The following is a 16,427-nucleotide window of genomic DNA, read 5'->3' on the forward strand; positions in this document are numbered from 1 at the left end:
AAAAAAATGACACCAGAGAAGAGAGCAAGAAGACAGAGATTAGAACGATGGTTAGAAACAGTAAGAAGATTAGATTGATCAGGACAAATGTTCATGAGCATAAGAATATACATATTTTAGAGAGCAAAAGGGATTTTGTTGATAAAGGGCTTGAATATTGCCAACATTTCTATATTTGATCCCAGAGTAGAATTAGCCATCAAATGTTCCCTTGCCAGAAAATGACATGGAGAAAAACGATGCTATCCATCATCTGTGGCACAGAATAGAGTAAGGGCAAATGATAACCCAGAGGACTGTTAAAGTAGGCCCCTGGCCAACAGACAGAATGGACTCCTGTGGCTGAGGTGCTCAAAGTTAAAACAGAACTAGGTAGCCACAGCAGGGTGAGGGAGTGGTCATGCACGCTGTGTTCTCAGAAACAGGTAAAGGTGTCAAAGGACCCTTCCTACAATCAAGCCAAACCAGCTGCTGTTGGTGGCGCTAAGATAAACTATGGTTGAAAATCTCCACTCCTAGCTCTTTGAAACATCTGATGGAAACTTCTGGTTCAGAGCTTGGAAACCATTCAGTCAGGGCTCAACTATTCCAACCAATCAGAACAGAAGAAGTTTGAATCCTTCATTTGCAAACAAAGGATGTGACTGAAAATAAGGCTGAGAACTTTCCTTATTTAAGCCAGACCCTCCCTTTGTTCTTTGAAGAGCCCACTTTCACATACAGTAAAGGCTGAGTTTCTCCAATCTGCAGATTGTTTTTTACAGAAAATAAAACTCTGTTTTGCCTCTGCAGATCTCATGTCCTTTTGTTAACACTCTTATAATAGCCCTGGGTAAAGAATGAAGGAAGGAGGATGCTGGCTACAGAAATCGTGAGACAGAAATCTGAGGGCACCACTGCAGAAGAGTAATTGGATGACTTTTGTAATAGATTAAGCATCAAAAGCAAAGGAGAGAGAAAAGCATTAAAGATGATTCCGGAGTGAAAAAGTGTGCACAGTAAATGAAGAAGGAAATGTTTATTAAGGACCTTCAATGTGTCTCTTTCCTATTTCACTTAATCCTTACAGAGGCTGTGGGGTAGTGATTATCACAGCCATTCTGGAGATAGTGAAGGAAGATCCAGCAGTTCAGATATCTCACCTGAAGTCTCACATCTGTTTGGCAATAATCACCTCATGTCTGCAGATTTTCCGTGATCATGGTTTCCATTATACCACCACAACTGAAAATGACAGCCTAGCATAGATGGATGCACATTGTACAGAAGAAATCATCAGTGCCACAAATACCTTCAGCATCTCTTGTCATTCCTATGCTAATTGTTATTTGAGATACAAATTCCTTAATGGAATTTACAAGAGTACATAACAAGAACAGTGAGAGAACAAGCGCAATCACATTTCCCCAAAGCTAGAGTAATCAAACAAGACTTCAAAGAAAACACATGAGGATAGTTCAATCAGATACTTGTAAAGGGGCTATGATTTCAATCAGGGGAAAGAAGGGAAAGTCTCTAGGAGGAAGAAGGAGAGCAAAGGTCCTGATGAATAAGGCATAGCAGAAATGAGAGGTCAGTTACTAAAAAATTTATACCAGAAGGTTCTCACTAGGAAAAACCAAGAAATAAATATATATATTTTTAAAAATCACATGGTGATCAGGATGCAAAGGGCCCTATTAATAACAGCTGGCATTCATCGAGCACTTACTATGTGCCGGGCACAGTTCTGAGTGGTGTACATTTTTCAGATAGTCCTCATAATAACCTTCTGAAATATAATCATTGTCACCATCGTACAGATTGAGAAACTGACACCTGAGAAATTAACTAACGTGTCCGTGGTTGAACAGCTAGTAAAGAGTAAGGTCAGATTTAAGCCTAGGGAATCTAGGACCAGCTCCCCTATGTTAATCCTTATACACACTCCTTCAGAAGCACTGTGAAGATCCAGCACATAGGTATCTGAGGCAAGACTTGAGCCAGGCCACCAGGGGAGGGGCAGGGCAACAGGCTGGTTTGAATGTAGGCAGAATCAAGGTAACGCTGACACGGTGGTGAAGAGGCCCAGGAAAGGATACCAAGAGACTGTGAAAGCAATGCCCTTTAATAAAGGGCATTCTGATGACTAGAGAAATCCCAGGCTTATGCCAACAAGGAGACTTCTGGAGACCCTGGGAGGCAGTGAATGTGTTTTTGCTTATGGGAGAGAAGTGACTCATTAGGACCCAGGCAGCAAACTATGGTAGGCAGCTTTCTCAGTGGTTGTTCCCAATGATTCTAATAATCACAGCTTCCTGCTACCCACAGCCTTGTGTAATCTGCTCTCCTTGATTGTTGAAGAAAAGTCAGGAAGGTGAAGCTAAGAAGTATTCTCTTTATTTTACAGGCAATAAAGTCCTATGAAGATTGAGTAACATGAGGAAGACACCTAGGAGCAGGTCATGACATGTATTTGACTCATAATAAATGCCATTTGAAGGAATATATAAATGAGTATATTTTAAACGACAGAAAATGGAAAGACCAAAAGGAGAAAACAGCATGTTAGCAGAAAATCCACATCATTTTTTTTCAATTAACACAGTAAAGCATATTATTTGCTTTAAAGACCTAATATAAAATACATAGTTCAGGGGTCTGTATTACCCGCTGTGCTAGGAAAAATCACACTCCCATGAGACTAGATTCCTCTATCAAAAAAGAGCTAGAAGGAAGGAAGATGCGTAGCTTCATGCCTCCTATTCAAATAGATCTAGAGAAAGAACAAGATTTTGAAACAGCTGGACAAAGTCACTGAAGTCAGTTCCTGGGAAACCAGCTTTGGAGACTGAATTTTCTATTTATATTTCTAAATAATAACTTAACTGTTGCGTGAGAAATGTAAATCCACAGGTAGATTTTCTTTTTTAAAACTTTTAAGTTTAAAACATAGTAAATGCTTACTTCTAGTTGGAAGATGTGTCAAAATACTGAGGTGAAGTCAAAATAATGACAGCTAAACTAAGGCTGTAGCTATAAGATCATGACTAAACTGAAATGTATGAAATACTTTTGGTACAAAAGTGCAAGCAGTAGAACTAATATTTTCTGGTTCTCATCATATGACACATCCTTCTAGACAAATTGTAAATAACATGGAAATGCATTTCTGATTTAAGTGCATTTCTCTAAACAGGGGCAACCTGACATTTGGGATGATTAGGCGGTTGTTGAGGGGTTTAAGTGCAAGGTGTAATTCCCAGAAAGGCCTGCCACCTGACCCTTGAGAAACAAACAAAATCCATTCACAGAGAAAATATATTTTATTCTGTCCTAGGAGATAATGCTAAGTCATTAGGGCAGGATAACAAAGTAGTTCCACTTTCATTATGGTCCATAGTAAATAAATGATGTTGGATTTCTTCCAAACAAGTGATTTTGGCAAGGAAGAGAAAAAAGGAGACCATAATTCTGAAGGAAACAAAAGTCCCTTAAGAGAAACTTTGCTCACTACATGAAAAGGAGAAAGACTGAAAAAATTCCAGCTCAGGGACTTTCTGTTTTTCCTAACAGCACATGGTAAAAGGTGAAATGGTCCATAGCTATACTTGAGAAAAGGAAAATATGGCTTTTAAGGGTGAAACAGCAACATCCTAAAACGTCATGAAATGGAGATAAACTCCTTTTCTCTGTAAAATCACAATCTTCACATTCCAGTCTAGGAGAGTTCACATTATCTACATTTGAATAAGAAAAGAGGAAAATTTCAAGAATAAGCAAAATGAAAAAATTTATATTTTATAATTTATCTTTCATATTTCGAGACTAGGAAAAAACTATTGTCAGGTTTTTTTTTTTTAGCAGTGTGTAGAGAGGAAGTAATTTTTCTCCCCTTTGACTTGCAATATATACCACCTATAGGATGTCACAAAAGGAAATGAGAAGATGCTCAGGTATAACATCTTTCTCTTTGTGTCTAAATCTCTGTTATATAGCCCTTCTCTTTTATTTTTATTTTTCTCACTCTCAAACTTGTTTTTCTTTATCTCTCTTTCCTCCCTCACCTTATAAGACAGATATATTTTTATCCTTGATTTTTAAAAAGTTATCTAGAGACCTCCAAGTAACATTTCTCCCTCCAGAAATTCCACTAAAATGATAATGAAAACATTTTTTTTAAAAAGAGCATAGACCCCCAAGAAGGTGAATGGTATTAAAGTTTTGGAATTTGGAAAACAGGTGGTCAATGGCTCCTAAATACTCAATACTTAAACTTGAAGTAAGGAAGTCAAAACCTACCTAATTTAAATGACAGGATTCCCAAAAGACCCCGGAATTGATAATACCAAGTGCCACACACAGAGAAAGGCAAATTAAAGGAAACAGATAATGCAAAGAATTTCAGACCATTTTACATACTCCCAGAAAAATAAAATAAATGAGCACTATAAAGGATCAAGAATCAGAACAGCTGTATATTTCTCAAGAAACATAAAAACTACACTAAAAACTAAACTACATTAAGATTATTAAGCCAATAAATGCTAACTGTGAGAAAATAGTGAAACAGATAAACCACACAATATGAAGCAACAAGATCTCAGGCCACTCAACTCAAAAACGCTATGCCACATAGGAAGTAAAAGGAAGGACACAAGCTGTATCCTGTTACCAGATGCAAGTGCCACATGGTTCATTATTTCACACTCAGCCTTCAGCAGTGGGAGTTAAAGAGTCAGAGAGTTACCTGTCTGTAATTTAAAGCATCCAGATAGACTGAGTCTTGAGCAAACACAACAGATTTGCATGGCATGTGGATCCCTGAGGCAAGTGTTCCAGTAGCCGTCACTACCTAGGAAAAAAAAAAGAAGAGTTCATACACAATATAGCATCTCTATAAGGAGACAAGGTCTATTTTCCACTCCAGTCACTGAACAGCTCTTAGAGCTTTAATAAACCACATGTCATTAAAACTAACATACTAGCCCCATTGTTCTTGCTACTGCCTGAGTATTCAAAGAACACTGCTACTTCAGCATCCTAACTGTTGCCATTTGCTCACCCTAAAATCATTTTCTCCAAATCTCCATTTGCAGGCTTTTTCTGATCTCTATATAAATGTACAAAAAGACTTCCTGCACCATCATTTCTAAAATAACCATGTTTACTTGTCCCTCTAAGACCTTAAGTATCATGAGGACATGGGCATTGATCTCTCTCAGCCACTGCTGTATCCTCAACACCTGGAAGAGTATTGGACACACAGCAGATGCACAATAAACATGTGTCCAATAAATGCATGAATGAATGAAGAACTACCATACAAATTTTCCTTAAGATGGGGTAATAAGGCCGGGCGCGGTGGCTCAAGCCTGTAATCCCAGCACTTTGGGAGGCCGAGACAGGTGGATCACGAGGTCAGAAGATCGAGACCATCCTGGCTAACCCGGTGAAACCCCGTCTCTACTAAAAAATACAAAAAACTAGCCGGGCGAGGTGGCGGGCGCCTGTAGTCCCAGCTACTCGGGAGGCTGAGGCAGGAGAATGGCATGAACCCGGGAGGCGGAGCTTGCAGTGAGCTGAGATCCAGCCACTGCACTCCAGCCTGGGCGACAGAGCGAGACTCCGTCTCAAAAAAAAAAAAAAAAAAAAAGATGGGGTAATAATGTATATTCTGGACAACCACCTTCTCTTATTCTCATGTTTGTTTATGGAGGTTTTATCCAAACAGATAACTGATCTAATTAATTGAAGCATAATAAAGTTACATTTTCCTTATTTACTTTCTTAATATCAGTTATGTGCCCAATCACCTATTTAGTGCTAGGTGCATATAGCTGCTCTCTCTTCCTGTCAAATACATTAATATTAACCTGTGCCATAATTATTTCAATTATTTAATGATGCAGAGTAAGCAAAAAGACTTTCTAATTGATATTTATAAACCCATCCAAATTCAACCCATTATTTGCTCATCTTTAAAAGTTCATCAATGAAAAGGAAAGGCTCAAATCACTAAACTTTAGAATTTAACCATAATGAGTACCATTAAAAAAAATAAATGTGTTCTGGCCAGGTGTGGTGGCTTACACCTGTAATCTCAGCACTTTGGGAGGCCAAGGCAGGTGGATCACATGAGGTGATACCACAGCTATACTACTTCATTATAAATATTATTTTTCAGTGTATAAATAATTTTTAAACTCCTCTAATAAATGGGATAGACGGAGAAGCAGAACAGTCCAGCGAGTTGTAATAAAAAGACACTGGTTAAATGAGAAAAACAACTGGTATAATGTTTTACCTTTTACTGGTATCCAGCATCATATATGCACAACTTTATTTTTTTAATGCAAAGAAATGTACCTACCCTAATAAGCCCTTTTACAAAGAGTATCTCAACGAACTCTTTTTCTTTAAAATACATGCCGCTGTGATGATATCCAATCCCCCTTTGTGCTAAAGCCTTCAGTTCTTTGCCGTTTCTTGTTAATCGCACTCGTTTTAATACCCTATCCAAAGTCTAAAACAAGAGAGAAGTGTAAAACAATTGATCATGTATTTTATTTAATTTCAAGCTCAATCAGAATCAAAGGACATTTTCATGAACAAATCACTTACATCTTGCACACAATGAGGCTTCCCTTCGACCCTGAATCTACATGTTTTATGACTACAGAAACAATCTGCCCATTTTTGTGAACAGACTATCTGAGAAAAGAGGCACTTATAAACCAAAGGCCAAGATGCTATTGGAGCAGCAGATCAAATGCCCAGGACAGATGAGTAACCGATCTTCTGCTGCCTGAGAGAGAGAGACTAGTTCTCTATTGGAACCTTAAGATTTTCGAGCAAAGAGAGAGAGACTTCTCCAAGAAGGCAGAACAAGATCTCTACTCTAGATGCTCAGAGAACTCTTACTTCTCACTGTGAACCACTCAGAAGTCATATCCAACCCCTTTAAAATGTCCATACCCTCACAGCCTCACTTCTAAGAATGTATCCTCAGGAGGAAATCCAGCAGTTGGCAAAGATGTCAAAGGTAAAAACGTATTACAAGAACAAGAAAAAATAATAAAAATAGCCTATGCAGCCTAGAGTAAGACAACTGGTTACATAAATTATAGTCATCCACATAAATATACACTATGAAGCTATTAAAATAATAACGTAGCTCTATTGTCGGCAAGAAATAAATAGGTAACAGAGGAAAGGAGATTACAGACTAATTTGTATATAACATGGCCTATCTTATTAACAAATAAATACACGGAATGTCTATGTGAGTGTGGACATGCTTGTGACTACAGGCAATAGAAAAAAAATATCTGATAGAACAGTGAGTCTCTGTGAGCTGTGACATTATTTTTATTTTCTATTTTCAAGTACTTCTCCAATGGACATAAATTACTTGCATAATAAAAAATGTTTAAATGCCATACTATCCTTGGATATTTCAGTATCTGTTTAATAAAATGTTTTGAATGTTATATAGAAGGTCTCTGAAATTGAAACTTTCAGTTGATATTATTTAAAATATATTGTGTCATATAAACCCAAACATGACCAGTATTAAAATATATCAAATTGAATTCTAGAATCAGGCTATAAACTAATCCAGGATAATAGAGTGAAATAAAATAAGAGGCTGACATTCACACTGAGCAAGGAAGAGTCACCTATAGAACTTCGGCACATTAAATTGGGATAATCATTGCAAAACAGACAAAATAATACACAGAGATAATCATATTTCAAAGGTATTACAAAAGTCATTTCAGTGTTCAAAGATATTAAACAATCACTATGATAAAATGTCACAACTGTAAAGTATTATATTAATAATTCTCTGACGTACTGAGCCTTTGTCCCTGGTAATCTCAGTGTGCAGGGCTTTGACATCAGCATACGTGTGGTCCTCAGAGATTTCCAGAATCTTCAGATTCTCCAGGAAATTAATATATTCAGCTCTATACATTAGTTTTCTTTCCAGTTTTTCAGCCCTCTTTGGTTTTTTTTTAATGCTATTATTTAAAAAAAATAAACTTTTAAGTAATGAAAACTCATATTCAGTTACAGCAAGAAGCCTAAGGCCCCACAGATTTCACTTGGTCATCCAACAGTGACAGTAGCTCCATCAATCCTGACTTGGTCTCCCCTTCCTCATGTATATTTCCACCATTTCATCTAGCAGTCAGAGCCCATCATCAGCAAAATCCCCTGTATTTTCTTCCTTTTCTCTGCAAAATTTCTCCTCCTCCACGCTGTAACAGATACCCAGTTCTTCTCAGGAAAATTTCTGCTCCTGAATCTCTTGAGCAGTGGCCAGAGCAAAGTGGAAAAGCAAAGGGGGTGGGGTGCGTGGCACAGTCTAGAATGAGTTGGCACATCCTCTGATCCCACTAACTCTGGTCTAACGAAGAGGGTTCCAGACAGAAAAGGGTATTTTAAATATTCATACTGACAACAGAGACCCTTCCTGACTAGGCCTAAGAGAAAAATTGATTATACCATTAAATACTCTCTATTTTCATGGCCAATGTCGTTCACTACACATCCAACTTGAAATGTAGTTTAGTCCTGAAAAAAGACTGACTGAAGAAAATCAGTCACCGAGAAGACCTGGAGCTTCAACATCTCTCTCCCAGGTACTTTTCCCTTCTCCTATGTCCAACAAGCAGAAAAAAGATCAAAGCAGTGGTGAAATCAATAGAGAGCTTGCCCTAGTCTTTAGGAAATGTCTGAATGAGAAAGGCAATGAAAGTTGTTTCAATATTGTTACAGACTGAAAGTTTGTGTCTCCCTCAAAAAAAATTCATATGCTGAAATCCTAAACTCCATGTGTGATATCAGAAGGTGGAGTCTTTGGAAGGTGATGAAGTAATGAAGACAAAGTCTTCATGAAAGGGATTGGTGACCTTATAAAATTGCCTCCAGAGAGATCCCTCGCCCCTTCCACCATGTAAGGACACAGAGAACACAGCTCTCTATGAACCAGGAAGCAGCTCTGTCAACACCTTGATCTTGGACTTCCTAACCTCCAGAACTGTGAGAAATAAATTTCTGTTTAGAAGCCACTTAGTCTATGGTAATTTGTTATGGACTAAGACAAATGTTGAGGGAAGGTTTAATTAGTCTTTCAAAAGTGTTTATGAAGCACTATTACTACGTGCCAGGCAATATGCTATTATTAGGGGACTCAAAGAAGAATATGCAGTTCTTTTAAGGGAACTCCCAATCTAAAGAAAATAAAGATATGGAAACAACTGCAATGCAGTGTTATAATTGATCCAAATGCTTTAATGATTAAAAGTGGAATGACAACAAAAGACAAAGGGTAATAGATCTATTTGAGGGAATCATTATAAACTTCAGAGAGAAGACAGATTCAAAACAAAAGATGTGGGGAAATGAGCAGATTTATGAGCCAACAGAAAGGAAGGCCCTCCAAGTAGGTGCAGTGTGTAGTACATAGATTCAGATGGTGGAGAGCAATTTGTGTGAGTGCCTACCCTTTAACAACTCTACCAAGTAATTCGGAAGGAAGAACTTTGTATGTAGGACAATCTAACTAAATGTGCACGTTAGAACTGATGGCAGCAGTGGCCAATCTGGGGCGGCCACTGCCATGACACTGGCTTCAGTGTGGGAGGCGAGGCCAGGGCTGTGTCCTCCATGGAGCCAGCAGGAGCTGGGAATAGGTGGAAGTCCTGCCCACTTCCAAGTTGACAGGGTGGGAGACGCATTCCCCAGGCACAGCTGTAGCCACCCAAGCTGCAGCTGCAGCTGCAGACCCAGGCATCCCTGTGCTCTTGGGGGCCAGGAACAGGCAGGAGTCCTGCCCTTATGGGCATAGCTGCAGCCACCCAACCCATGGCTGCAGACCTGGGCCTCCCTGTGCACTTGGGTGCCAGGAGTGGGCAGAAGCCCCACCCTCCCTGGTGTAGCTGCAGCCACCCAAGCTGCAACTGTGGACCCAGGCATCTCTGCACTCTCGGGGGCCCAGGAAGGCCCCCTTGCCCCTGCAGGTTTGGAAGCGCCTGCTCCCACTACCTGGCCTCTCTCTGCTCCTGGCCCCTACTGCACAGGCTCAGAAGCGTCTGCTCCTGCTGCCCGGCCTCTCCCTGCTCCTGGCACCCACTCCAATCTCAGAGCAAAGTTGAGGCTGAGCCCAGGTGCTGTCGCAACCTAGCCAGGTATGTGCACGCTTAGGACAGTGCTGACATGCCAGCCCCCTGTTGGCTCGGCCCTTTCCAGACATTGAGTACCAGTGAGCATGGGAAGGAGGCCAAGGCAGGGGCTAAGAGCGGCTCGGTGCTGGTCTGCAGGCAGCTCTCTGGCACAAACAGCCTGGGTGCCATGAACAGCAGCAGGAGGCAGACAAGCTCTGAGCAGAAAGGAGTGGGTCCCTGGTGAAGTCCCACCTTCAAGCTGGGGAAGGCCTGAAACCCGGGGGCTGGGCTGCCAGTCCTGTGGACCAGCTTGAGAACTTATGGTGCTTTCTCCAGGCCTGCCCATGGCTACCCATGGACCAATTGGCACGCACTTCTTCCCCTCTGAATCCCATATAAACCTCAGACTCAGCCAGACTTGAGGACTCAACAGACGACCAGCTGCAGAGAGGAGCTACCCACTCCAGGGTCTCCTCTCTGCTGAGAGCTGAGCAGACATTAGAATAACCAGCTGTGGAGGGGAGCTACCCACTCCACGGCCTCCTCTCTGCTAAGAGCTGAGGACTCAACAGACGACCAGCTGCAGAGAGGAGCTACCCACTCCAGGGTCTCCTCTCCACTGAGAGCTGAGCACTTGACGGGATTACCTGCCTGCAGAGAGGAGCAACCCACTCCAGGGTCTCTTCTCCGCTAAGAGCTCAACACTCATTGGGACATCCCACCTGCAGAGAGAAGCTACCCACTGCAGGTGTCCTCTGAGCTGTCCCATCTCCCAATAAAGCTCTTCTTCACCTTGCTCACCCTCCACTTGTCTGTGTACCTCATTCTTCCTGGACACAGGACAAGAACTTGGGATCCACTGAATGGCAGGGCTAAAAGAGCTATAACACAAACAGGGCTGAAACACGCCCCTTGCTTGCCACATTATGGGTGACAAGCAGGAGAGAAGAGAGAAGGAGAGACGAGCTGCAGACCTTCGGGGAGCCCAGACCTAGGAGTTCTCCAAGCCAGGGCTGTGATAACTTCTTTGAGGCTCTGCAGTTCCTGCCATCTCTGGGCACCACCATGCTCCTCAGTGCCAGCCATGGAAGCTGCTTGCGGTATGCCTGGTCCAGCCCCAGCCTCACAGGAAGCTGGTGCCTGTGCCAGTGCCTGGAGCTGCCCACCCCTCTGCAGCTAGCATGCCTGGCTATATGCAGCAAAGGTGACATTGGCCACAGAGGTTTCTGGCCAGAAAAACAACACCCATTATAGAATCCCAAAACAGAACAATCGGACCAGCACCTGTACGTCAATAACATTGGAAGAGGTGAACCTGGAACAAGACATTACACATGAGAAAGACTCCAAAGAATCCCAAATAACAAATGGCAAGGACCTGAACCAAGGCAGAGCCAGTAAGTGAGGACGGAGAGAATGGCAAGGAGAGAAGAAATATTTTGACCATAGAACTGTCAGAATTAATCAGACCTTAGGGAGAAAGGAAAAAAAAAAATCACAGCAGTGAAGTTCTACCCCACGCATACAATTGGTATGGCAATTCATTCTATAGGTCATTCTTTTATTTTTATGTTTTATTTTAAGTTCAATGGTACATGTGCAGATTTGTTATATAGGTAAACTTAAGTCATGAGAGTTTGTTGTACAGATTATTTCAAAACCCAGGTATTAAGCCTAGTGCCTACTAGGTATTTCTCCTGATCCTCTCTTTCCCTCTTCCTCCCACCTTCCACCCTCTGATAGGCCCTAGTGTGTGTTGTTCCCCTCTATGTGTCCATGTGTTCTCATCATTTACTTCCTACTCATAAGTGAAAACAGGCAGTATTTGGTTTTCTGTTCCTGCATTAGTTTGCTAAGAATAATGGCCTCCAGCTCTATCGATGTCCCTATAAAGGACATAATCTCATTCTTTTTATGGCTGCATAGTATTCCATGGTGTACGTGTACCACATTTTCCTTATCCAGTCTATCACTGATGGGCATCTAGGTTGATTCCATGTCTTTGCTATTGTGAATGGTGCTGCAATGAACATACGCATGCATGCATCTTTACAACAGAATGATTTATATTCCTTTGGGTAGACACTCAGCAATGGGATTGCTGGGTTGAATGGTATTTATGTCTTTTGGTCTTTGAGGAACCACCACACTATCTTCCACAATGGCTGAACTAATTTACACTCCCACCAATAGTGAATAAGTGTTCTACAGACCAGGAAACCTCCAGGTTGTACCCTGGGGCATGATACAGGTTATGGTTAAGTAGGCTGAGGGCCTCCTAGGAGGCCCAGTTGATTCTTAGGCTTACAGGCCGTAGTCCCACCTCTCCTGATTCCTAAATGAAATCTATCTACACGTATAAGAGGGATTCCCTTCCTCCCATCCTCCCACCCAAATTTACTCTATTTGCAAAAACAAGAACCAATAACAATAACCAGAACCCCTTTGTGGCTCAGGTCTCTAAACATTTCTGACAGTGTCTTATAAATATTTTAAGTCCTTAGGGGCCAATTTGTTCAAGTAAACATTAATACTTACCACCTTTTTTGTGTCTTCTCCATTTTTACAACTTTTTCAAGTACTTCATCTATTCCAAAGACATAACTATGACATTCAGTGTGGGGATGGCTTTTTGTCTCTATCTTCTCCAGAAAACTGCACACACTTCCAGCTCTTTTTTCCACATCACCATTATTAAACCTTAAAACAAATGGAAATAGTGCTTTGAAAAGACTATGTTTCCATCCATATTGGTAAACCAAAAACAAAATTATAAGGCCCCCCAATCATCTGAATAGACTTCATCCTAGGCCAGGGCACTCTAAAATTTCAACTGAAAGACTGGTTCAAGCCACAATGGGAAGTGGGGGTTCTACATACCTCCCTATGCCCTCCAGCATTAACACCAACACACACCTTAAGTCTGATAAGAAACATTTACAATCTATTCTCTCTGAAGCCTGCTACCTGGAGGCTTTATGTGCATGGTAAAACTTTTGTCTCCACAACCTTTTATCATAACCCATACATCCCTTTCTATTGATAACTACTTCGACCAATTCCCAATCAGAAAATTTTTAAATCTACCTATAACCTGGAAGCCTCCCTCCCCAACTTTGAGTTGTCCTGCCTTTCTGGACCAAACGAATGTATATGTTAAATGTATTTGATTGATGTCTCATATCTCCCTAAAACGTATAAAACCAAGCTGCAGCCCTTCGGCACATGTTCTCAGGATCTCCTGAGGGATGTGTCACAGGCCACAGTCACTCATATTTGGCTCAGAATAAATATCTTCAAATATTCTAGGGAGTTTGACAATATCACATGTCCATCTACCACTATCATCTTGACATATAGTTTGCTAGAAAAAAATGTTTTGGCTCAATATATGTAATGTCCAGTAATATTACACTCATTATAGGCTGAGTTCACCATAGAATTTTTTCGAATATTACTTGTGAGGCCATGGGTTTACTAGCATGTTTAGAAAACAGACTTCAAAAAGAAATCTTATTTAGCTGATCAGCATTCAATGAGTACACTGAAGAAACAAAGGCTAGGAAAGTCACAGTCTACTACGCATGGTAAGAAGATTTGGTATGTAAAAAAGCAAAAGTAATAACAGCAAACAATGACCAAGTTCCAGGCACTATTCCATGTGGCTTAAATATATTAACTAATTTAATCTCTACCACCACGTTATGAGGAAGGTAATATTATCTCTGTTTTGCAGATGAAGAAGTAAATGCCAAAGGAAATTTAAAAACGTCTTCAAGGTCACATAGCCTAGTAACTGGTCAGGTTGCGATTAGAACCCGGGCAATTCAGCCTCAACTTCAGAGGCTTTTTTTTTTTTTTTTTTGAGACAGGCTCTTTCTCTGTCACCCAGACTGGAAGGCAGTAGTGCAATTGCAGCTCACTGAAGCAGAGGCTATATGTCTAACTGCACTTCTAAATCTGCCTCCCTGTTCACAGTAATACAAGTTAATATGCAACACCCATATATTACTGGTTGCAAACAGTACCCTAAATGACAGCATTAAACGATTCTTCTTACTGCTTTAACACAAACAAACCTAGGACATCTAGAATTAATTTTCCTTTTTTAATCCCTCTGTTAATCTATGACAAGAGTCCAGTGTTAAAAAAAAAAAAAAAAAAAAAAAAAAAGGCTAGTGAATGGGCCTCAATCAGTCATGTTTTCTACTGATAAGTGTTTTATATAAATTACCTCATTTAATCCACATCACAACCCAATGAATTAGTTATTATCTCTATTTTTCAAATGAGGCTGCAAGAGGCTAAATAGATTTTCAGAAGTCACATAGCCAAAGGAGGGCAGAGCTGGAATTTAAGCTAAGATTTGACCCAAAGTGTGGGCTCTTAACTGTGCCTCTACATGGGCACCAGTCGCTAATCATGCATTTTGTCAGCACCATGTGTTTTTCTAGAGTCCAGATTAAGGAAGGGAAGTTGACCCAGCTTGAGTCTAAACCAACTGTCATAGAGTTCTCAATGTTCCAGAGCTACAAAGCAGTGGACTCAACCTAGGATTTCTGTAGCATACTTTCAAGACAACTGGAAACTCCATTAAAGATCTCATTCCCAAACATTTAAAATAACTTTTTAAAATTTATTTTAAAAAATTAAATGCATATAAGTGCATAAATAATGAATCCTGTTTCTATTCAGATTCCTATCCCAAAGTCATACTTTCAGCCATTCCTCAGTGACATATAGGGGTACATTTGTTTCTAACTAAAATTCAGAGCCACACTGGAAAGTAATCTAGATAGACGTTATAACATGTTGGCAGAATACCTCATTTGTTTACTCTGTCCAAGCACAAAAGAAGAAGAAATTTTCTTGTAATTCCCCACATTTGTGACTTCAGTCATACTACTCTTTAACTTCTCTCATCGTCATCTTTTAGTTACTGACCACCAGTATGGACTTCGGATGCGTAACAATACACATGTGGCTTAGTGCGACCATTTAACATATCTACAACACCTATGTGTTTGTGTATTTATCTTTGTAAACAATTTCACATAACCATTGGATCAAGGTGCTGGGAATTTATTTTATACAAAACTTTCATAGTTAAAAGAATTTAAAATTCTCTGGGCTAAATAAGTTTTTTGGTTCTGATTATTAGAGTGGGTCCAGGGTACACAGTGTTACCCACTTAACGTGTCCCACTTCAGTTCTCTTAATCAATGAGAGATGCTAAATACCACTCAAGGTCTTTTTATTATACCACACAATATCAAGGAAAGCCTCTGGGCTTAGTTTTCTTAGCTATAAATTAAAAACCAACCATTCAATAAATTATGAATGCTTTCAATTTAGTTCCTATAGGAGCATTTCTAAAGTTAGTGATAGCTACTTACAAAAAACATTTAGGAAAGCCAAAAACATTTTTAAAAATCAAGAGTCAAGGAATTAAGAGGGCAATACGATGAAAAATTTTATAAGGATTGACCTAGAAGACTGACTCATTTCTTTAAAAATAAAATCTATGTTATTTTTCTAAAATGCAACAAAATAGTAAAAGTAGGGTTACTTCTAACCACTATATATAAATGAGACTAATTGAAAACAAAACCAAACAAAAAATTCTAACATATAAACAAAGATAAATTAAGTTTCAGTTACTTACAAAAAAAATATTGCAGGCAACTTATCCATTTGTCTTAACTTTTCAACGAGAAGAGGAAACATTTTTACCATATCTTCTGAACTAGACAATGAATCCGGACTAAGGTTCTTCAGTACTCTTTTGACCTAGAGCAGTAAGTTAAAATTATTTAAAAAAAAAAAAAAAGAATTTGCGGAAACAGAAGAAAGAAAGGAATTATTTTGTTGTCTAAAATTAGAAGAATTTTTCATATATAGTTTTGGGTGGGTTTTTAAAATGGTCCTTTTAGAATATATTATCAAGTAGTGGTAAAAGTCAACAGAGTCACAAACATCTCTATATTAAAGAATAGACAATAAAAGATATAAAATATATGATTTTTTTGTCGGCACTAGAAATAAGTCAGTAGGATAAGGATGTTCCTAAAATGTTGCTGCTTCAACTGTTGCAGGTAGAATGACAAAGGTTTCTCCAATTATTAGATAACCAAATATGTTAAGAAGTATATATAAAATCAATAATGGAAAAGAACCTCTTAAAATTAAAAAGAAAAAGTTTTAACTATGTCTACCAATAATTTGTAATAGTATAGAGACATGTTTATAATGCGTAACTGAAAATTCAAGAGA

General features: G+C 39.5%; 1 protein-coding gene across 1 annotated transcript in view; it reads right to left on the bottom strand.

The window, feature by feature from the left end:
• Positions 1–16,427, bottom strand: part of DDX60L (DExD/H-box 60 like) — a 118,483-nt gene that overhangs the window by 30,516 nt on the left and 71,540 nt on the right. Inside the window, exons 25-29 of the mRNA XM_025385892.1 lie at positions 15,820–15,944; positions 12,693–12,854; positions 7,841–8,006; positions 6,353–6,505; positions 4,730–4,834 (exon numbers count right to left, since the gene is read on the bottom strand). Of these exons, the coding sequence (XP_025241677.1) occupies positions 4,730–4,834; positions 6,353–6,505; positions 7,841–8,006; positions 12,693–12,854; positions 15,820–15,944 (711 nt within the window). The remainder of the gene's footprint in view (positions 1–4,729; positions 4,835–6,352; positions 6,506–7,840; positions 8,007–12,692; positions 12,855–15,819; positions 15,945–16,427) is intronic.

This window comes from Theropithecus gelada, chromosome 5 (genome assembly GCF_003255815.1).
Source record: "Theropithecus gelada isolate Dixy chromosome 5, Tgel_1.0, whole genome shotgun sequence".
Taxonomy (NCBI): Eukaryota; Metazoa; Chordata; class Mammalia; order Primates; family Cercopithecidae; genus Theropithecus; species Theropithecus gelada.